The sequence below is a fragment of the Jaculus jaculus genome, chromosome 10 (genome assembly GCF_020740685.1).
Source record: "Jaculus jaculus isolate mJacJac1 chromosome 10, mJacJac1.mat.Y.cur, whole genome shotgun sequence".
Lineage (NCBI taxonomy): Eukaryota > Metazoa > Chordata > Mammalia > Rodentia > Dipodidae > Jaculus > Jaculus jaculus.
In genome coordinates this window covers 112,303,976-112,326,235 of record NC_059111.1, presented here as the reverse complement: position 1 = coordinate 112,326,235, position 22,260 = coordinate 112,303,976, and the positions used below count along the sequence as shown (strand labels likewise).

The 22,260-nt window shown below is 44.8% G+C and overlaps 1 protein-coding gene across 1 annotated transcript in view; it reads left to right on the top strand.

Annotated features, from left to right (window-relative positions):
- Positions 1 to 3,598: 3,598 nt before the first annotated feature.
- Rnf32 (ring finger protein 32) overlaps positions 3,599 to 22,260 on the top strand; it is a 32,821-nt gene continuing 14,159 nt past the window's right edge. The window contains exons 1-4 of the mRNA XM_004669558.2: positions 3,599 to 3,634; positions 4,671 to 4,935; positions 19,551 to 19,693; positions 22,122 to 22,154. Of these exons, the coding sequence (XP_004669615.2) occupies positions 3,620 to 3,634; positions 4,671 to 4,935; positions 19,551 to 19,693; positions 22,122 to 22,154 (456 nt within the window). The 5' untranslated portion in view covers positions 3,599 to 3,619. The remainder of the gene's footprint in view (positions 3,635 to 4,670; positions 4,936 to 19,550; positions 19,694 to 22,121; positions 22,155 to 22,260) is intronic.

Genomic DNA, 22,260 nt, shown 5'->3' with positions numbered 1-22,260 from the left:
AAAGTCAATGTCATTTAACGGTAGGAGACGAACACCTCCTGATTTGTTTGGGAACATAATGACATCAGATTTAAATAACCCCGAATGAAGACAAAAGAATCTGAGCACCAGTGGGGTGCAATCGGGCCAGGGCCGTGAAAGGCAGCTGGGCTGAGGGAGACCGAGGACTGCAGGCCAGGTACCGGAGAGCGAGGGCAGAGATGCGGGGTGATCTCCACCCTCACCCAGGCACCCGCCGGCGGTGACGCGGGAGTCCCCAAGGGGCCGGCGCGAGCGCGGGAACCCTGCGGAGCTCGGCGGCCCGAGGCACGCAAACCTGGGAAGGGGTACCAAGGCTCACGACCGCTAAAGGCCGTGGGAAGGCCTCGGCCCCGCAGGTCTGCCCTCCAACCGCAGGGCAGCAGGGCAAAGCCCGCGGGGCACCGACAGGAAGCGCCGGAAGCTCGGTGGCCGTGGCGCGTGCGCGCGAGGCGGGAGCCCCGGAGAACGACAAGGGAGACGCTTCAGAGGACTACACAGAAAAACCACCCCGAGAGAAAGGAGGCAAAAATAATAGCAGCCCGCGACTACAAGAAGCAGCAGGGGGCACAGCTGGCTGCGGGGCGGACGGACACAAGCCGACGACCCCGCTCGCCTCTCGGGGACGCACCTGCGTCAAGACGCCGGCGACGCGCGAGGGGCGGGACTGGCGAGTGCCGCGGCGTCGGGCCCAGCCAATGGGGACGCAGGAATTCAGCGAGCATGCGTCCTGATGGAGCGACGGCCGCCGGCGTGTGGCCTGACCGCGCGGGTCGGGCCAGGGCGCATGCGTGCTGGGAAGCGCACGCATTTCCCCCCCCCCCCCCCACACACACACACACCTGGCCGGGGCCAGGGAGCATGCGCCCCTCCCGTGCGCGCGAGGCGGAGGGTTGCCACGGCAACGAGGAGCGGCCGCCGGGGCTGTGGCGGGCCTGCGGTGGCGGTCGCGGACTTGGGAGGAGCGGAGCGCCGAGGCGGAACGCACGGGGCCCGGGGTCGGGCTGTGGAAGCCCGCCGTTGGCCCCCGACGCCCGGCTGCGGCTGGAGAACGCCGGGGCCGTGGGGCTCCGGAGGGGGACGTGAGACGTTGGTGCCGCGCCGCGCGTCGCGTGGGTGGCCGTCTGCGTGTCCGTGCCTTCGCGTCCCGTCACCTCCCCAGGTTGCGCCCTGCCGGGCCTCGACATCCCCAAGCTGCGAGCCGGGACGAGGGTTCGCGTCTCACCCTCCCTGTGTGCTCGGCAGCCGCCTGCCCTCCCCAGTGTTCCCTCGTGCATACCATTGGAAACAGTCTTTGAAGTTCGCAATATTTAAAGTTCCAAATTTTAAATTCTAAAAGCTGATGATGATGTAGGACTTCAGAGAAGCAGGAGATACTTGTATTCACATACTTTGTAGTACAACACCCAGTCCCCATTTCCCTGCGGGCCCTCAGCAGGGTTACTGCTGTTCACTGTGGGGTAATTAGGGCTTCTGTAAGAGGCAGTTTTTTTTTTTTAATTTTTATTTATTTGAGAGCAACAGACAGAGAGAGAAAGACAGATAGAGGGAGAGAGAGGGAATGGGCGCGCCAGGGCTTCCAGCCTCTGCAAACGAACTCCAGACGCGTGCGCCCCCTTGTGCATCTGGCTAACGTGGGTCCTGAGGAACTGAGTCTCGAACTGGGTCCTTAGGCTTCACAGGCAAGCGCTTAACCGCTAAGCCATCTCTCCAGCCCAAGAGGCAGTTTTTTAAGGTTCCTGTTAATAGTCACAGTGGTATTCTTAAAAACTAGGTAAAATTTAAGACTGTTAATAGCTACCTATAGCTAATAGTAGTTATGAATATTATGGAAAATCAAAGGTTTTTTAAATGTTAATGCATACTTTATTTACCAGGCTATAGATATTTTTAACTTAGAAAATACAGGTAGTAGCCGGGCGTGATGGTGCACGCCTTTAATCCCAGCACTCGGGAGGCAGAGGTAGGAGGATCGCTGTGAGTTTAAGGCCACCCTGAGACTACATAGTGAATTCCAGGTCAGCCTGGACTAGACTAGAGTAAAACCCTACCTTGAAAAAAAAAAGAAGAAGAAGAAGAAGAAGAAAGAAAATAAATACTGGTAGTGATCTTATGATATTTTCAAGTATCTGTACCATTTCTCCAGCCTAGGCTGTAGAGCTGGAATATTGATTAGAAACTTCTGCGTACTTCTTGATGCCTGAGTTGAAAGGAAGCAAGGAAAGAGTCACAATAAAAACTATTCTCTAGGGCTGGAGAGATGGCTTAGCGGTTAAGCCCTTGCCTGTGAAGCCTAAGGACCCCGATTTGAGGCTCGGTTCCCCAGGTCCCACGTTAGCCAGATGCACAAGGGGGCCCACTTGTCTAGAGTTCTGGAAGCCCTGGCCCACCCATTCTCTCTCTCTCCCTCTATCTGTTTTTCTCTCTGTGTCTGTCGCTCTCAAATAAATAAATAAATAATTTTAAAAAATATTCTCTAGCTTCTACAGGATTTGAGGAGCTTATCCTTTATTATTCCTAAATCAAGTATGTTGTACGTTAGTTCCTACTGTCCCTAGGTAACTGACCCTACATCACTTCTGTTAATACTAATATACTACAGATGTTGGTCCTTAGAAATATATTTAGGGGTGTGTGAGTGTGCATGTGTGCACTGCTAAGGATAGAACCCAGTGCCTCTTGCATGGTAGACAAGTACTCTACCATTGAACTATCCCCTCAATTCTCTGCCCCTTTCTATTCTCAGAGTTTCTCAATACTATTTCCTAGCTTGCAATATTTTGTTTCTCTCAATTCTAACATATTTTGGACCTTTCAAAACTTGAAAGGGCCAATTCTAAATTCTACAAGCTTTTAGAGAATTAGAACAAGAATAGCCAGCTATAGGGTGTCTTCTTTATGAAAAGGTCCCTTGTGATCCTTTAAAGAATTTTTCTTTCTTGTACAATAATCTGGCAATATCAGTACTTTGGGGCCCACTTTATAGATGTAGAAACTGAGGCACACATATGTGAAGATTCTTATTTAGAAACATGCAAGGCAGATTGGAACTCACTGTGTCTCTTCCCCAGATTGTGTATGTTTGTGAGTTAAACAGGTTGAAGTTAGCCAGCATGCTCCTCCGGTTCCATTTCTTCATTGTCTCTTTCCCTCCTAAATAATAAACACACAACGCTGATTTCCTAAGTGCCTCTGCTTCTTGTTACTTGTGGTGTATGTAACATGTTCATTTCTCTCTTTCAAGACTCAGAGTTTAAATGCTGTTTTTAGGTATTATTCATCTAGTGAGTCTGCATTTGCTCTGAAATTTGGTTGTGCTTATGTTTTGTGTCATATTTACTGATAGATTATTCTTTCTTAAATTGAGCTGTTTGAGGACAGGACTGAATTAGGTTACAGCTGGTTCAAGTTATTCCTACAGAATCAGTGTGAAGCTTTGAGCTGCCCTTCAGTCTACAGTCCCATTACCATATCCATAAATCCAATGAATTAGGACATTCATGTGCACTGAATTTCTGTGTTTTTACAGAAAAAGAAGGCAAGGAATGTGACATGACCATAGAATTTGTCACAGCCAAGCCACAGCTCTTCCTGATTCAGCATGTTAAGAAATAAGGTAGTCTGTTCTTCTTAAAACACACTTCTAGTTTCTTACATGAGATTTTTTTTTCATTTTTAAAAATTTATTTGTGACAGAGAGAATTGAGCACCAAAGCCTCTAGCCACTGCAAGCAAACTCCAGACATGTGCACCACCTTGTTCACATGTGTTACCTTGTGCATCTTGCTTATGTGGGTTCTGGGAAGTCGAACCTGAGTCCTTAGGTTTCTCATGTAAGCTCCCTAATCGCTAAGCCATCTCTTTAATCCTCATGAGGTATATTTTTGTTAAACAATCACAGGATATAAAAATAGCTTATAGGGCTGGAGAGATGGCTTAGTGGTTAAGGCGTTTGCCTGCAAAGCCTAAGGACTCATGTTCAACTCTCCAGGTCCCATGTAAGTCAGACACACAGTGATGCAAGGTTGCACATGTGCACAAGGGGGCACACTTGTCTGGAGTTCACTTGTAGTGACTGGGGGCCCTGGTGTGCCAATTCCCCCCCCCCACACACACACACATTAAAAAAGCAGTCTGTTGGGCTTGCCTCAAGAAAAGCTTTGAATCCTAACTGTGCTTCCATGTGGAATCATGAGCAGGCATGAGAGGACAGGCATGGTGTGGGTAGTCGACTGGCAGGTGAGAAAGCCACTGGGTGCTGGCTGGAAGCTGCTCCTCACTGTGGGTATTTTCTGCAGAGGAAATACACTGAGCTGTCACACAAAACCTCATGCTTCATTCCAAGGCTCTCCTTATTATTTGCCTGGAGTCTAATCTAATTATAGTGAACAGCATAGGTTTGTTTAGACATGCGCTTGTTTATAAGTCATAATGGATTTATTTATAATTAAGGCTTCAGTAGTTAAATGAAAAGATATTCCTGTGTTGTGAACGCACATGATGAGCCTGAGGTTGCTGTGCTTACTCTCAGTGGCTCAACACCTTGACTCTTCTGTGTCGTTCTGTGCCATCAGTTGAGCACTAAAGCCTTAATTTTCTTCCAAATGTTACATTCACATTATTTCAGTAAATAAGACTTTCCTCCTTTTTAGGATCATTCATCTAAAAAAGATAACCTAGCAGTCACTGCAGTTGCCTTACAAGATCACATTTTACATGATCTTCAACTGGGACATCTGTCAGTAGCAGATTACTCTAAGACAAAAATACAGAAGAAGGAGAAAAGATCAAAGGCCCTCAAAAGAGATGCAAAAGCAGTAGTAGATACTGGGCTTAAGAAATCCTCACAGAGCCCCAAAGTGGAAGATCCAGAAAAAGAATATGTTCTTGATCCCACACCACCACCCTTAACTTTAGGTAAGCTAATCTGCTCGTTTATATGTTGGGATTTTTTGCACTAATGAATCCAGTGAGTTTAGTAGTAGAATATTCATGGTCTAGAAATAACTTGCTGGCACAGAGGAAGATTAACATCAATAACTAATAATAGGAAATTATAACATTCTGTTATAATAAGATCTATGTGAGTGTGGACTTCTCACTATCAGTGTATCTTACAGTTCTGCTCTCTTTCACTTTCTGGTGATGATGATAGTGTGTCTGTGAGATGTGATGAACTAAGGTGACTGATGTGATGGGACATGGCTAGGCTGCTTTTGATTTTCTGATGGTGCAACAGAAGGAGGGGCATCTTTGGATCATTAAGCCATGATGCAGGGGTTGGGTGTCAGGATACCACAGTGCAGATGACTGGGAGCCTTGAGAGTTGCCTAAACCTTCTGGAAGTTGTCATCTCTAACTCACTAAAGTATTGCTGCTGAAGTTTTAATCCTTTGGTGATGATGTGGGTGATTTTAATGCCATGTTTCATGTAAGTGTCATATTCCACAATTTTGTCTTTCAATGTCTGTAATTTGAAATGCAAAGAGAAATTTTCATAATACTGGTTTCATATCAGTTATCATCTTCTTGTTCTCTGGAGATGATGCAACAAGTTCCTCCAACACCTGATTTGTTAATAGTTCTCAATGGCCTTTAGTATTTTCTTTCATGGCTCCACTGAGCACTACAAATCCCTTCCACATCCATCCTGTTCCTTGACCTCCCAGTGGTTCCCCAGGCAGCCTGCATCCCTATCAGCATCACTCCAGTCGCCCTCCTGGAGCTTCTGTTTTCAACTCACCCGCTGCAGCTTTGGCTTATGTTACTCTGCCCACGGTGATGATTCACAGCACCACGCTTGTGCTGATTAGGGCTTGTGCCAATGGTGATAACGCCTTATCAGTGTGTGTGTGTGTGTGTGTGTGGCCCTGATCAAGAGCTGAAATAGTGAGGTGTATTTAGGGTAAAGTACAACCTCACTGTCTTCAAGCAAACAGTTTCTGACGGTAGGTGCTTTGTCTGTTATTAAGGCTTTAGATGCCAACTCTTCCTCTTGCTTCTGAGAGGAAGTACTAGTAGAACCATCCCATTAAAAAGAGCATCAGCAGCACTCTGACTAGGTTGCAGGTGACTAGCTTTTGTGAGTGTGTGAGCTCTTTGCCGTGTGTGCTGCAGCACGTGGTGTCAGAGTTCATCTGTGGTTTGAGCCCTGCTGTCATCTGTGCACAGTTTCTTTCTTTCTTGGAGAGACCGCTTCCCTGCGTAGCATAGTTGTCCTGTGTCAGCCTCCCAGGTGCTGTGATTACAGGCGTATGCCACATGCTTGGCTCTTCTGGGTATTTACATATAGTTTCCACAGGACATCTTGTAGAAGATGCTGTTCACGTTGCAGTTGAAGGTTTGCTTTGACTGGTGCCCTCCTTCCCTAATCAACCTCTTCACCTCTGCTGGTGATGCGGCCACAGCGTCTCCATGGCAGGACCACCTTGCCAGTAATGTTTCCCTTCTCCAGTGCAAAGTTGCCCCTGAATCTGTGCTCCTCTCACCCACCTGCTCCTTGTTTCAGGGGACCCCTTGCTGAAGTCTTCGTCAGTTCATTGCTTTCTGCAGCAGCACATTTCCATCAATTTGAGCACATTTCCTGTCCATGTCTTCCACCCACAACTTTCGTGCCTTTCCATGGTCACTAAGAGCTTACCATGCACTTCTATTGTTTGAGACAGAGTACCACTGTTAAACTGAATCTTCCTGCCTCGGCTTCCCAACTGGCGGGATCACAGGCATGTGCCACTAGGCCCCAGCAGTGCCTTTCGCATGATAACAAAACACACAAATCTGTTTTTCTTTCCTCCCAATTTTGTGAATAGAAAATGTGTTCATACTGTAGATCTTTGAAACCTCAGCATATAAATAACTTTTTGTGTAAAACTGAGAATGCCTATTTTCTCACTTCACATACGTTTCTCTGTACCTCATGTCTTCTCCTGGGCACATCTGAGTGACCAGCATTGCTGCTGTGGTCCTTCGGAGCCATGACTGGCACTGGTCTTGCAGTATAGCCGCAGCTGATCTGCTCACCCAGACAGCTACAGGGGACTAATGGGCGGGTAACATAGACAGCATGGTTGTTCTCGACAGAAGGATGGACCACATCCCAGGTGCAGTGGAACCACACACTGAGACTTCATCACACTACTCAGGGCACACAATTGAAGATATATAAATTTCTGAAGTTTTCCATAGAATATTTTCAGATGGTCATTGACAGTGTGTAACAGAAACCTCAGAAATTAAATCCAGATAAGGGAGTCTTATTGTAATTGAGAAGTTGTATCAGCATTAATCTCCTAGTTTTGACCACTGAACCAGGGTTATATAAAATCTTAGCACTTGAAGTAATGATCATATGACAATTCTTTTAAAAATATTTTATTTTTGCTGGGTGTGGTGGCGCACGCCTTTAATCCCAGCACTCGGGAGGCAGAGGTAGGAGGATTGCCAAGAGTTCGAGGCCACCCTGAGACTACATAGTGAATTCCAGGTCAGCCTGAGCCAGAGTGAGACCTTACCTCGAAAAAAAATATATATATTTTTAAAACATTTTTTGACAATTTTCTTACATAGTTAATGTATTTTGATTATAATTCTCTCCTCTTTGTTACCTCATGCACCCTCCCACTGAATGTCCTCTTTTTCTAACTAATCCCTCTTTTTTTTTTTTTTGATGTCTTTATTTGCCTTCCCTAACCATCCATAATGGAATATTGATGGGCTCAGTATTGTGCAAGTAACAACATCAGTTCATGAATGAAACAGTCACTTCATGTACAGAAAAGAGCATTACAAAGCACTCTACTCCTTCCTCTGGCTTGTACGTTCTTTCCTCTCCCTCTTCTACAATATGCCATGAGCCTTGTTAGGGATGGGAGAGAAGTCTCATTTAGCACTGAGCACTCAGGCACGGATCCCCAACTGTGACCACTCTCCAGTCTCCCCTGTAGTCACCACTATCAGCACTCAAGCTTCTTGCTGAAGGTGAGAGCAGCACTGATCGGAGGTGTAAACATAAATATTTAGAGGGGAAGGTGATGAGCACAAAGGATCAGTTTAGCTTCCCTCCTAGGGCCCTATGATCTTCCTTTCCATAGGCCTTTGACTGGGCATGAGTTCCTGTCCATGGACCAGACCTTAAATTCAAGTAGAGGGCAGGTGCTTACCCATATAACAGTCATGCCACCATTATACCAGTGGATACATTGTGCCTGGCTGGTCAGTGTAGTTTACAGGGTCCACTGCTGGGTAAGACTATTGATGCGTCTTCTCCCCTAGTACCTTACATAGCACTTTGTAGCACTATGCCAGCTAGCTAGCCAAAAGGAGGGTTCCATCTTAGTTCCAGCTTGATTTCTCAGTTCCTGCAACTGGAGTATGGTGCCATGACAGTTCTTTACTCTGTTTTACTACTTTTTGTAAACCTAAAATCAATTTAAGCTGAGATGGTAGAAATGAAAGAGATTTGAGCCAGGCGTGGTGGCACACACCTTTAATCCCAGCACTTGGGAGGCAGAGGAGGAGGATCACTGTGAGTTCAAGGCCACCGTGAGACCTCATAGTGAATTCCAGATCAGCCTGGGCTAGAGTAAGACCCTACCTTGAAAAAAAAAAAAGATCCTATAATGATGATGGGCATGGAAAACAGGTTTCGCTGGGTAGGGCTGCTGTGTCCTGGTGTGAATGACAAAGACAGAAGGCCTGGGCATGGTGGAGAGGCTCCTGCTATGGCCCATGGTTTCTTTACTGTGTCCCTCTAAACGCGTGCCGGCAATGCTGATCGTCTCCTAGAAGGTGACTCACAAACACGCTGAAGAGTGGATGCTGTCACAAGGTTAGTCTGTGTCTTGTGTTGGACACATATCATTCGTGTAGACAACTCAGTAGCTGCATCATAGTCCCCCTTTAAGATCTTTCCAGAAAACACTTAAACATCAGGACTATTGTCCTGATTTGAGAAATAAATTAGGTTACAAAAGACTAAACTGGTCTTTTTGTTTCAGGCTCTATGAAAAAAAACAGCATAGTGCATATCAGGCGCTAATGAGCTTGAACTGCACGTTCTGAAGTGTTACCTGTAGTCATCATTCATCTAGGTTTGCCATGTCTGGGCAAACACACGGAGTTCCTATGTGTTCTGCATGTTGAGCTCTGATTTAGCCACTGAAAATATGTTCTTCCTGTCACACCTTTTGTTCTTTCTCTGCTTTTTCATACTGAATATGATTTTCATTCTTGTTCATGTGAAATTCATTGCCTTTTCACTTCACCATTTGTACAGTTTGGAGAGATTTGAGAATCCTTCTCCATTCTGAAATTGCAAAGATGTTCCTACATTTTCTTATTTTTCGTAAGTTGCATCTTTCACATTTAGGTCTTAGATGTCAGTTTTCTTTGCTCATTGGAAAAATTATTGACTTAAGAATTTGTTAGATTCTCCCCTTTGTGGCTTATTTCTGTATCATTTTTTCTTTTTTAACACTAGTATAGATTAAAATATGCCTTAAGAGCTGGTAAGAAAGGATTCGGTCTTTTATTTCCTCTCAAATTGCCATCTTTTCTTCATGTAAATTTGCTAGAGGTTTCTTTTGAAATTGTGTCCATTAATCAGAAGGGAAGTAGCCTGTTTGCAGTGCTATGGTCTTCTCAATTCTGTGGACTTACTCCAGTGGCATCATTTGCCTCCAGCTGGGCTTTGTAAGTAAATCACTGGGCCTCCACAGTGACCCTTCGTGTCCCTCCTTTTGCCCGCCCATCTCCCCCAGCACCTGCGCTGTGCTGATGCCAGCAGAGCTCCTGGCACTCGCCCTTATCCCTGACTGCAGTGCTCACTCCCCTCTTACATGCTGTTTGTTCTTCATTTATCACTCTGACCAGTTTATCCCTGATTGCAGTGCTCACTCCCCTCTTACATGCTGTTTGTTCTTCATTTATCACTCTGACCAGTTTATCCCTGACTGCAGTGCTCACTCCCCTCTTACATGCTGTTTGTTCTTCATTTATCACTCTGACCAGTTTATCCCTGATTGCAGTGCTCACTCCCCTCTTACATGCTGTTTGTTCTTCATTTATCACTCTGACCAGTTTATCCCTGATTGCAGTGCTCACTCCCCTCTTACATGCTGTTTGTTCTTCATTTATCACTCTGACCAGTTTATCCCTGATTGCAGTGCTCACTCCCCTCTTACATGCTGTTTGTTTCATTTATCACTCTGACCAGTTTATCCCTGATTGCAGTGCTCACTCCCCTCTTACATGCTGTTTGTTCTTCATTTATCACTCTGACCAGTTTATCCCTGATTGCAGTGCTCACTCCCCTCTTACATGCTGTTTGTTCTTCATTTATCACTCTGACCAGTTTATCCCTGACTGCAGTGCTCACTCCCCTCTTACATGCTGTTTGTTCTTCATTTATCACTCTGACCAGTTTATCCCTGATTGCAGTGCTCACTCCCCTCTTACATGCTGTTTGTTCTTCATTTATCACTCTGACCAGTTTATCCCTGACTGCAGTGCTCACTTCCCCCTTACATGCTGTTTGTTCTTCATTTATCACTCTGACCAGTTTATCCCTGATTGCAGTGCTCACTCCCCTCTTACATGCTGTTTGTTCTTCATTTATCACTCTGACCAGTTAATCCCTGATTGCAGTGCTCACTCCCCTCTTACATGCTGTTTGTTCTTCATTTATCACTCTGACCAGTTTATCCCTGACTGCAGTGCTCACTCCCCTCTTACATGCTGTTTGTCCTTCATTTATCACTCTGACCAGTTTATCCCTGATTGCAGTGCTCACTCCCCTCTTACATGCTGTTTGTTCATTTATCACTCTGACCAGTTTATCCCTGATTGCAGTGCTCACTCCCCTCTTACATGCTGTTTGTTCTTCATTCATCACTCTGACCAGTTTATCCCTGATTGCAGTGCTCACTCCCCTCTTACATGCTGTTTGTTCTTCATTTATCACTCTGACCAGTTTATCCCTGATTGCAGTGCTCACTCCCCTCTTACATGCTGTTTGTTCTTCATTTATCACTCTGACCAGTTAATCCCTGACTGCAGTGCTCACTCCCCTCTTACATGCTGTTTGTTCTTCATTTATCACTCTGACCAGTTTATCCCTGATTGCAGTGCTCACTCCCCTCTTACATGCTGTTTGTTCTTCATTTATCACTCTGACCAGTTTATCCCTGATTGCAGTGCTCACTTCCCTCTTACATGCTGTTTGTTCTTCATTTATCACTCTGACCAGTTTATCCCTGATTGCAGTGCTCACTCCCCTCTTACATGCTGTTTGTTCTTCATTTATCACTCTGACCAGTTTATCCCTGATTGCAGTGCTCACTTCCCTCTTACATGCTGTTTGTTCTTCATTTATCACTCTGATCAGTTTATCCCTGACTGCAGTGCTCACTCCCCTCTTACATGCTGTTTGTTCTTCATTTATCACTCTGACCAGTTTATCCCTGATTGCAGTGCTCACTTCCCCTCTTACATGCTGTTTGTTCTTCATTTATCACTCTGACCAGTTTATCCCTGATTGCAGTGCTCACTCCCCTCTTACATGCTGTTTGTTCTTCATTTATCACTCTGACCAGTTTATCCCTGACTGCAGTGCTCACTCCCCTCTTACATGCTGTTTGTTCTTCATTTATCACTCTGACCAGTTTATCCCTGACTGCAGTGCTCACTTCCCCTCTTACATGCTGTTTGTTCTTCATTTATCACTCTGACCAGTTTATCCCTGACTGCAGTGCTCACTCCCCTCTTACATGCTGTTTGTTCTTCATTTATCACTCTCATCAGTTTATCCCTGACTGCAGTGCTCACTCCCCTCTTACATGCTGTTTGTTCTTCATTTATCACTCTGACCAGTTTATCCCTGACTGCAGTGCTCACTCCCCTCTTACATGCTGTTTGTTCTTCATTTATCACTCTGACCAGTTTATCCCTGATTGCAGTGCTCACTTCCCCCTTACATGCTGTTTGTTCTTCATTTATCACTCTCATCAGTTTATCCCTGATTGCAGTGCTCACTTCCCTCTTACATGCTGTTTGTTCTTCATTCATCACTCTGACCAGTTTATCCCTGATTGCAGTGCTCACTCCCCCTTACATGCTGTTTGTTCTTCATTTATCACTCTGACCAGTTTATCCCTGACTGCAGTGCTCACTCCCCTCTTACATGCTGTTTGTTCTTCATTTATCACTCTGACCAGTTTATCCCTGATTGCAGTGCTCACTCCCCTCTTACATGCTGTTTGTTCTTCATTCATCACTCTGACCAGTTTATCCCTGATTGCAGTGCTCACTCCCCTCTTACATGCTGTTTGTTCTTCATTTATCACTCTGATCAGTTTATCCCTGATTGCAGTGCTCACTCCCCTCTTACATGCTGTTTGTTCTTCATTCATCACTCTGACCAGTTTATCCCTGACTGCAGTGTTCACTCCCCTCTTACATGCTGTTTGTTCTTCATTTATCACTCTGACCAGTTTATCCCTGATTGCAGTGCTCACTCCCCTCTTACATGCTGTTTGTTCTTCATTTATCACTCTGACCAGTTTATCCCTGACTGCAGTGCTCACTTCCCCCTTACATGCTGTTTGTTCTTCATTTATCACTCTGACCAGTTTATCCCTGATTGCAGTGCTCACTCCCCTCTTACATGCTGTTTGTTCTTCATTTATCACTCTGACCAGTTTATCCCTGATTGCAGTGCTCACTCCCCTCTTACATGCTGTTTGTTCTTCATTCATCACTCTGACCAGTTTATCCCTGACTGCAGTGCTCACTCCCCTCTTACATGCTGTTTGTTCTTCATTTATCACTCTGACCAGTTTATCCCTGATTGCAGTGCTCACTCCCCTCTTACATGCTGTTTGTTCTTCATTTATCACTCTGACCAGTTTATCCCTGATTGCAGTGTTCACTCCCCTCTTACATGCTGTTTGTTCTTCATTTATCACTCTGACCAGTTTATCCCTGATTGCAGTGCTCACTCCCCTCTTACATGCTGTTTGTTCATTTATCACTCTGACCAGTTTATCCCTGATTGCAGTGCTCACTCCCCTCTTACATGCTGTTTGTTCTTCATTTATCACTCTGACCAGTTTATCCCTGACTGCAGTGTTCACTTCCCTCTTACATGCTGTTTGTTCTTCATTTATCACTCTGATCAGTTTATCCCTGATTGCAGTGCTCACTCCCCTCTTACATGCTGTTTGTTCTTCATTTATCACTCTGACCAGTTTATCCCTGATTGCAGTGCTCACTCCCCTCTTACATGCTGTTTGTTCTTCATTCATCACTCTGACCAGTTTATCCCTGATTGCAGTGCTCACTTCCCCCTTACATGCTGTTTGTTCTTCATTTATCACTCTGACCAGTTTATCCCTGATTGCAGTGCTCACTCCCCTCTTACATGCTGTTTGTTCTTCATTCATCACTCTGACCAGTTTATCCCTGATTGCAGTGCTCACTCCCCTCTTACATGCTGTTTGTTCTTCATTCATCACTCTGACCAGTTTATCCCTGATTGCAGTGTTCACTTCCCTCTTACATGCTGTTTGTTCTTCATTTATCACTCTGACCAGTTTATCCCTGACTGCAGTGCTCACTCCCCTCTTACATGCTGTTTGTTCTTCATTTATCACTCTGACCAGTTTATCCCTGATTGCAGTGCTCACTTCCCTCTTACATGCTGTTTGTTCTTCATTTATCACTCTGACCAGTTTATCCCTGATTGCAGTGCTCACTCCCCTCTTACATGCTGTTTGTTCTTCATTTATCACTCTGATCAGTTTATCCCTGATTGCAGTGCTCACTCCCCTCTTACATGCTGTTTGTTCTTCATTTATCACTCTGACCAGTTTATCCCTGATTGCAGTGCTCACTCCCCTCTTACATGCTGTTTGTTCTTCATTTATCACTCTGACCAGTTTATCCCTGACTGCAGTGCTCACTCCCCTCTTACATGCTGTTTGTTCTTCATTTATCACTCTGACCAGTTTATCCCTGACTGCAGTGCTCACTCCCCTCTTACATGCTGTTTGTTCTTCATTTATCACTCTGACCAGTTTATCCCTGACTGCAGTGCTCACTCCCCTCTTACATGCTGTTTGTTCTTCATTTATCACTCTGACCAGTTTATCCCTGATTGCAGTGCTCACTCCCCTCTTACATGCTGTTTGTTCTTCATTTATCACTCTGACCAGTTTATCCCTGATTGCAGTGCTCACTCCCCTCTTACATGCTGTTTGTTCTTCATTTATCACTCTGACCAGTTTATCTCTGACTGCAGTGCTCACTTCCCTCTTACATGCTGTTTGTTCTTCATTTATCACTCTGACCAGTTTATCCCTGATTGCAGTGCTCACTCCCCTCTTACATGCTGTTTGTTCTTCATTTATCACTCTGACCAGTTTATCCCTGATTGCAGTGCTCACTCCCCTCTTACATGCTGTTTGTTCTTCATTTACCACTCTGACCAGTTTATCCCTGATTGCAGTGCTCACTCCCCTCTTACATGCTGTTTGTTCTTCATTTATCACTCTGACCAGTTTATCCCTGATTGCAGTGCTCACTCCCCTCTTACATGCTGTTTGTTCTTCATTTATCACTCTGACCAGTTTATCCCTGATTGCAGTGCTCACTCCCCTCTTACATGCTGTTTGTTCTTCATTTATCACTCTGACCAGTTTATCCCTGATTGCAGTGCTCACTTCCCTCTTACATGCTGTTTGTTCTTCATTTATCACTCTGACCAGTTTATCCCTGATTGCAGTGCTCACTCCCCTCTTACATGCTGTTTGTTCTTCATTTATCACTCTGACCAGTTTATCCCTGATTGCAGTGCTCACTCCCCTCTTACATGCTGTTTGTTCTTCATTTATCACTCTGACCAGTTTATCCCTGACTGCAGTGTTCACTCCCCTCTTACATGCTGTTTGTTCTTCATTTATCACTCTGACCAGTTTATCCCTGACTGCAGTGTTCACTTCCCTCTTACATGCTGTTTGTTCTTCATTTATCACTCTGACCAGTTTATCCCTGATTGCAGTGCTCACTCCCCTCTTACATGCTGTTTGTTCTTCATTTATCACTCTGACCAGTTTATCCCTGACTGCAGTGTTCACTCCCCTCTTACATGCTGTTTGTTCTTCATTTATCACTCTGACCAGTTTATCCCTGATTGCAGTGCTCACTCCCCCTTACATGCTGTTTGTTCTTCATTTATCACTCTGACCAGTTTATCCCTGATTGCAGTGCTCACTCCCCTCTTACATGCTGTTTGTTCTTCATTTATCACTCTGACCAGTTTATCCCTGATTGCAGTGCTCACTTCCCTCTTACATGCTGTTTGTTCTTCATTTATCACTCTGACCAGTTTATCCCTGATTGCAGTGCTCACTCCCCTCTTACATGCTGTTTGTTCTTCATTTATCACTCTGACCAGTTTATCCCTGATTGCAGTGCTCACTCCCCTCTTACATGCTGTTTGTTCTTCATTCATCACTCTGACCAGTTTATCCCTGACTGCAGTGCTCACTCCCCTCTTACATGCTGTTTGTTCTTCATTCATCACTCTGACCAGTTTATCCCTGACTGCAGTGCTCACTCCCCTCTTACATGCTGTTTGTTCTTCATTCATCACTCTGACCAGTTTATCCCTGACTGCAGTGTTCACTTCCCTCTTACATGCTGTTTGTTCTTCATTCATCACTCTGACCAGTTTATCCCTGATTGCAGTGCTCACTCCCCTCTTACATGCTGTTTGTTCTTCATTCATCACTCTGACCAGTTTATCCCTGATTGCAGTGCTCACTTCCCTCTTACATGCTGTTTGTTCTTCATTTATCACTCTGACCAGTTTATCCCTGACTGCAGTGCTCACTCCCCTCTTACATGCTGTTTGTTCTTCATTTATCACTCTGACCAGTTTTGCCTGCTCTCTCTTCCTTCATTATAGAATTGTCATTTGAACAGGTTTCTAGGGTTTTTAGTTCTGCGTGGGTGTTCTACATTAAACGCTCTATTCTTGTAGCCATTGAGATGGTGGGTTTTGGAGATCTATTCTTTGGCTTATCTGTGTAGTGAATGGCCCTGAGCTGGAGCCTTCCCATGCACAAGAGTTAACAGCACCACCTGATCACGGTTTATTAGTGTGCTATTGGAGTCTCTCAATTGATGCTTATCCCAGTGTTGACACTGTGACTGGCGATATATTTGCCTGATGTGGGTTGATTGGCCAGGCTGTGTTAACTGCTTGAGATAACTAGGTAGCCTTCCCATTTCTTCAGGGTTTTGCAGTAGTGTGTACTAGGTACATGTCTCTTGAAAGTCTGGGGTCACTCACTCACTGGCACAGTGACCTGGATTGTGCTTCTTGTTCCTTTAACTTGTGGGCTGGGGAACAGTCAAGAGTGACAGGTACCTTGAGAGAAAGCTTCCTTACCAGTGTTAGCCAGGACACCCTTTTCCCAGCTCCCCTGTCTTGGGGTGCTGGCATTAGTAGCCCTCAAAGACAGAGGCTCACACAGTTTAGGGTCTGGCAGCAGGGGTTATTTTATCCAGTGAGCTACATGCCTGTCAGTAGTCCAAGAACAGACAAAAGACAACTAGGTTATCACAACTCATGCATGGGCCAGGACAGAAGGCCCAGAGCTGGCTTGCACTGACATCAACTTCAGTTTTCTGTTCTTGTGATAGGTTTAATATTTGTATACTTTCCCAGAAGTATGTCAGTATCAGCTATATGCTCAGGTGCATTTGGATTATAGTTGTTTTTTACACTAATTTTATGATTTATTTTGTTTGCATTTTCCTTTTTATCTTGACCAATTTTGTCAGAAATGTCTTTGTTTTTGTTATTTTAACTTTTTATTAACACTTTCCATAAGTATAGACAATAAACCATGATCATAATTCCCCTCCCACCACTCCCAAAAACGTCTTTTTTGAAAAAAACATTTTGGATTCATGCCTAATGTTGTGTTTGATTTCACTTGTGGCTCTTGTTTTCTTGGCATTTCTACCTCATTCTTTTTATTTTTTGCTTTGTTGAAGCATCTGGACACCTCATCTGTTTGTTTCCTGGCTCTTGCATGCAGCTAAAGACTTCCTCATGAAGTGCTACGCAGTTCTGTCTCCCACAATGACACATCATGCTCCAATAGCCACTCAGCTCTTAGAGTCTGATTCTCTTGGGGGGGGGGGGTTCTGTAGCCCAAGTTATGTCACATATATTGAGCACCCTTAATCCAAGAATCCAAAACTTCAGGGGTGCTATCATGATGTGATTTAAGGTTTGAGATTTCAGGATTAAGGAGGCTTAGTCAGAAAAGTCTGCAAACATACCAATACCCAAAAAACTAAAAGTCTGAACCCTTCTGACCCCCACCCCCAGCATTTCAGATCAATAATAGTGGTATTTATTTTAATTTCAGGCTTGCTTACTGTTCAGGGCCTGCTTTTATAATGCTATGTTAATTTTTACTTCAGATTAATTTTCAATTTACAAAAAAGATATGTAAGGAGTCAAGACTTTGGGTGTATCCAGAATCTTCTGATGCTGACATTTTACACTGTCAAATGCATTTTAAACTAGAAACTTGCATTGGCACCTCCCTGCTAGCTGAGTCTAGGCTTTGGTCTTGCCCCTTCCCCCCCTGATGCCTGTCCCTGCTCCAGATGCAAGCACTGATAGCCATCTGAAGCAGTTCCTCTGTCTTTTCCTTGTTGTCTGTGATTTGGGAAGAGCACCAGCCCACTAGCTCATAGAATGACCCTCCACTTGGCTCAGTCTCAGGCTCTTACACATTTGGACTTAGGTTTTGGGTTTTTAGGGAAACACCGCAGAAGAACCTTTCTTGGTATGTGTGATACCTGGAAACTGCTGGTGCTGACTGATCTTGATTAAGTAAAGGGGCCACTGTTGTCCATACCCAGACCCCCTGTAGATGAAGTTTAAGTCCAGCCCACAAGAGTCGGGACAGAAGTGGGTTAGGGCCCACTTGGACAAAGGAGTGCCTGCACATATCATCTGGTATTCCTGCATGAGGAAGATTTGTCTCCACTTACCCATCTGTGGGGAGTTGTACGTGTTACATCCTGTAGCTCAGTGCTGTTGCTTGGCTCCTTTTGTTACTCTGGCCACTAGCTCTTTCACTGGACCTTAGGCATAAGTTTCTTCTTATGTACGTTCTGTTCCCTGCCTATGACATCCATCCTCTGCGTCCCCTCTGCACCACGTTTTCTGGGAGCCCTGGTCCTTGTACATGCATGCCTTTAGGAAACCAAGGGAGGAAAGTATTGGGAGTGCTCCTGGTTTTAAATGTGACAGCACAAGGCTGGAGGACACATGGCCATGTTGAGAATGTCCCTCTTATCTTCATGTCCTGGTTGCATGATGAATGAATGCAGGACTAGATTTGTGTGCAAAGGACATGCAGGTGTTAGAGGTTGAAACAGGTGCCACCAACCCCAACAGCAAATTGAACAGCAGATGCTCAGGGAAAGCCAGGCTCTCATAGCGATGCCAGCTGTCTCATTCGCAGCCAGCTCCTGATCTGTGCCCTTCCCCGTGAAGGTTGTCTTCACCTCTTTCCTCCACCTGAGACACACTCCTTGCCACCTTGGTGTGCCCTCTTAGCCCTCAGGTGTTTATTCTAGGAACTTAGATGAAGCTCCTTTGGGTTGTTTTGCCTAGTCTTTATGCACCACCTTTTTTCTGGTGTGTGCCTGCATGCGTGATGTCCAAGTGCCTGGACTGATCCCTTTATGGTCTCCTTTTTCTCATGTGTCTCAGCTGACCTCTGTGACTCACCTTAGCTTTTCCTTCTAGTCCTTCAGGGTACTTATATTCCTTCCATGAACTTTTATGTGGCCTAGAGCTTTCTGTACTCTAATCTTCCTATTACTGCTATTCTTGTTGCAGGTGGGACATTTGTGGTCTGTCTCAGAAGATCCCTTTGTAGGTTGATTTTTCTTTTTTTAGGGTTTACCAGGTTTTCAGGTTATAGGAGTTAGCACATTCCCATCAGCTTTCATGCCCAAGAATGTTCGAAGTAAGTCTTCCAGTGAGACATAGCTCCATGTGATGAGTCCTGAAGTCTAGCAGAGGGGCACATAATGGACACGCATGCTGCAAAGGTCATGGCAATAGAAACAAGAGGAAGGAGGCAGTGCTGCAGGCTGACAGTTACATTACGTGAGAAACCATAAGGAAAATTGTGAAAATTACTATTCTTTAATCTCTCTTCCATAAGATTGGATATCAACATGGTTGCCTAAGAATTATTATGAATATTCAATAATAAAGGGAAATTCTGTAGAAATAATATAAATCATTACTAGAAATGTAAGGCATTCTTACCACTGACTTCCATGCCTCCACAGAAAAGTAGCTTTATATATGTGTGAACATGTGAGCTATGAATGTCCCTTGCATATTTGTCTGCAGGTAGTCTCATTAAATTATACATGAATGCATATTCTAAAATACATCCAACTCACACTCTGTTTTGTCCTACCTGTAGCCCAGAAGCTGGGTCTCTTGGCGCCTCCCCCATTACCACTGTCTTCAGATGAATGGGAGAAAGTGAAGCAGAGATCCATCTTGCACGGGGACTCCCTGCAGCCATGTCCAATATGCAAAGAGGAATTCGAGCTCCGGCCCCAGGTGCTTAGAAGCAGAGCTTTCGATCAGCAAGGCACCACTTTCCGGTGACAGCCATTGAGCTGTGTAGAGCTAAGGGTGCCAGGCCTGTTCCCCCCATCTGTCCTTATGATCTTCAAATATTTAACTCTTCCTTTACCACATCAACGTGTGTTTGTGTGTAAGAGCAGAATACCATCATTGTCTATTTACCCGGATAATAATCAATCCAAGTATGAAGGTTACAGGAAACTATAGGCTGAAGATGGTTTGGAGCAGCTGGCAAGGATACAAAGAAGTGTCTGAGGGCCAGGACAAGACAGGTGACTTAGGGTTTCTACGCTGTTTTGCAAGTGAATCATAAAAAGAAGACAGAGTATCTTCAGAGGACTTAGGAGAATCCTGATGTACACTGAAGCCTTTATTCAGGGAATTGTGGTGATAAGATGGATGGCACCTCTGGTTGGGAGGTGGCCATGGCCTGCAGCGTGGGTCCATTGCTGTGTGTGCTCTGCCTGACAGGTCAGCCAGCTCTGGGGAGTCAGGATTCTTGGAGGATCACCTCATGGAAGCTTGAGTAAGAGAAAACAACACAGGCTGGGAACTCCCAGTCAAGCACCCCAGGCTTCAAGGCTACTCTGGCACAAAAACTCAGACTTAAAAAGGCTTCGATATCAGCAAGCTCACCATAATTACACTTTCATTCTTCACTGAGTTCACAAGTTGTTTGAAGTACACTTATTAAATAAGTGAAATTTTCAATCAGGACCTGTGAACCACAGAAATGCCATATAGAGTGATTTAGAATTGGATTCTGGAGTGTAGCAAGGAAGTTTAAAACGCTGCAGGGAATCTTCCAGCCCTGGTCACCTCTTTCTTAATCTCTTTTAAGCACTTATGCTGCTTGTATGTACAAAGAATGAAAACTGAATACCTCAGAGATCCATCTATCTGTTGTCTCACTAAATTCTATTATGTTTGATTAAAGATGCAGTAATATTGTGTTTATCTTGCACTTACTATTCTCCTTATAAATTTGTTTCCTTAAATAGTTGGTATTTTTCCAACATGGCATAACTTCAGAAGGCCTCCCAATAATCTCATACCTCCAATGTCACTGACTTGACAGATGAGGTCATTTGGATAATCCACAAGAGGCCAACTCAGGAGTTAGAGTAAGATGCAATGATGCTCCAGTTCTCTCTCACCATCATCCTCTCGTTGTCATACTGGGAAATGTTTGCCAATGATGAATATGTACAGGCATTGCCAAGTGTAATATTTTCAATATGCAGGAGGATAACAGTATCCCATGTAGATCACTAGTATCTGTTAATAAAGGACTTTGAAAAATTGTTCTATAAAAATAAACAATTAAAAGCCGGGCATGGTGCCTTTAATCCCAGCACTTGGGAGGCAGAGGTAGGAGGATTGCTGTCAGTTCAAGGCCACCTGAGACTACATAGTGAATCCTAGGTCAGCCTGGGCCAGAGTAAGACCCTACCTCGAAAAACCAAAATAATAAACAATTAAGTCCACATATAATTTTCAACACAAATTTATTTCAAGAAAAGGTTTTACTGGGGGGGGGGTGGAGCGAGGGAATTGCCATGGGATATTTTTTTATAATCATGGAAAGTACTAATAAAAATTTTAAAAATAAAATAAAAATGAAAAATAAAAGGAAGAAGAAAAGGTTTTAGGACTTTGTGGGTTCTAATAATTCCAATATGCCATCCTTTATTTTCATTTAGGAAAGAAAATTACAGCCATGTGGGGTGGTCACTTTGAAAATTAGAGAGCTCCCCTGCATGGCCAGAGTCCTGACCAAGAGAGATGTGCCTCTGTCCACTCGGTGTCTCACTGCCATTAATGGTGGCCTCTCCTTTTCCCCATTTCCTTCCACTAGGGGCCAGCCACCCACTTTCCACCTGATTTGGTCTAGTCTTGGTTTGGGGGGGTTTTGTTGAAGCCCAGAACATAACTAGTAGGTAGAAATTTGAGTCACAGAAGGATAAAGTTTTCTTATGAGCATGCTTTCCTACATTAGCAAGAAAAAAACCAGTGTCTCCATGATTTCTTGCTATTTAAATGTCAGACTCTCAGAATTATAACAAAGCTGTGATTTTAAAGTTTAGGAGTGCGATTCAGTTGAATAAAGTCCTTTAAAGGTGTTTACTTAGCATGGCTCTGCTCCTCTTCCCACCAGCCTCCACTGCGTGTGAACCATCAGCTCCACCCCCTCCCATCTGCCTGGAAACAGTCCTGGTCCGGCAGTGCTGTGCGTTTGAGCCGGCGCTCGTCTTACGAGCTTAGCGTGTGGTGGGAGGGTGCTGGCACTGCCGGCCTTGCTTGGATGCTGTTCTCGTGTATGTGGAAGCGCTCTGCTTCATGAGCACGCTCTTCCAGAGGACGCTTACTGACCTGGGACTTTTTGTCTCCTGGCTGACAGGTGCTGCTTTCCTGCTCACACGTATTCCACAGGGTGAGTCGCCCCCACCCAGCCTCCTCTCCAGTCAGCTCACTTAGTTATAGTCTCTACAAAGAGCCGTTTATTTCATAATCACCATTTGCAGCTGGAAACATGGCTG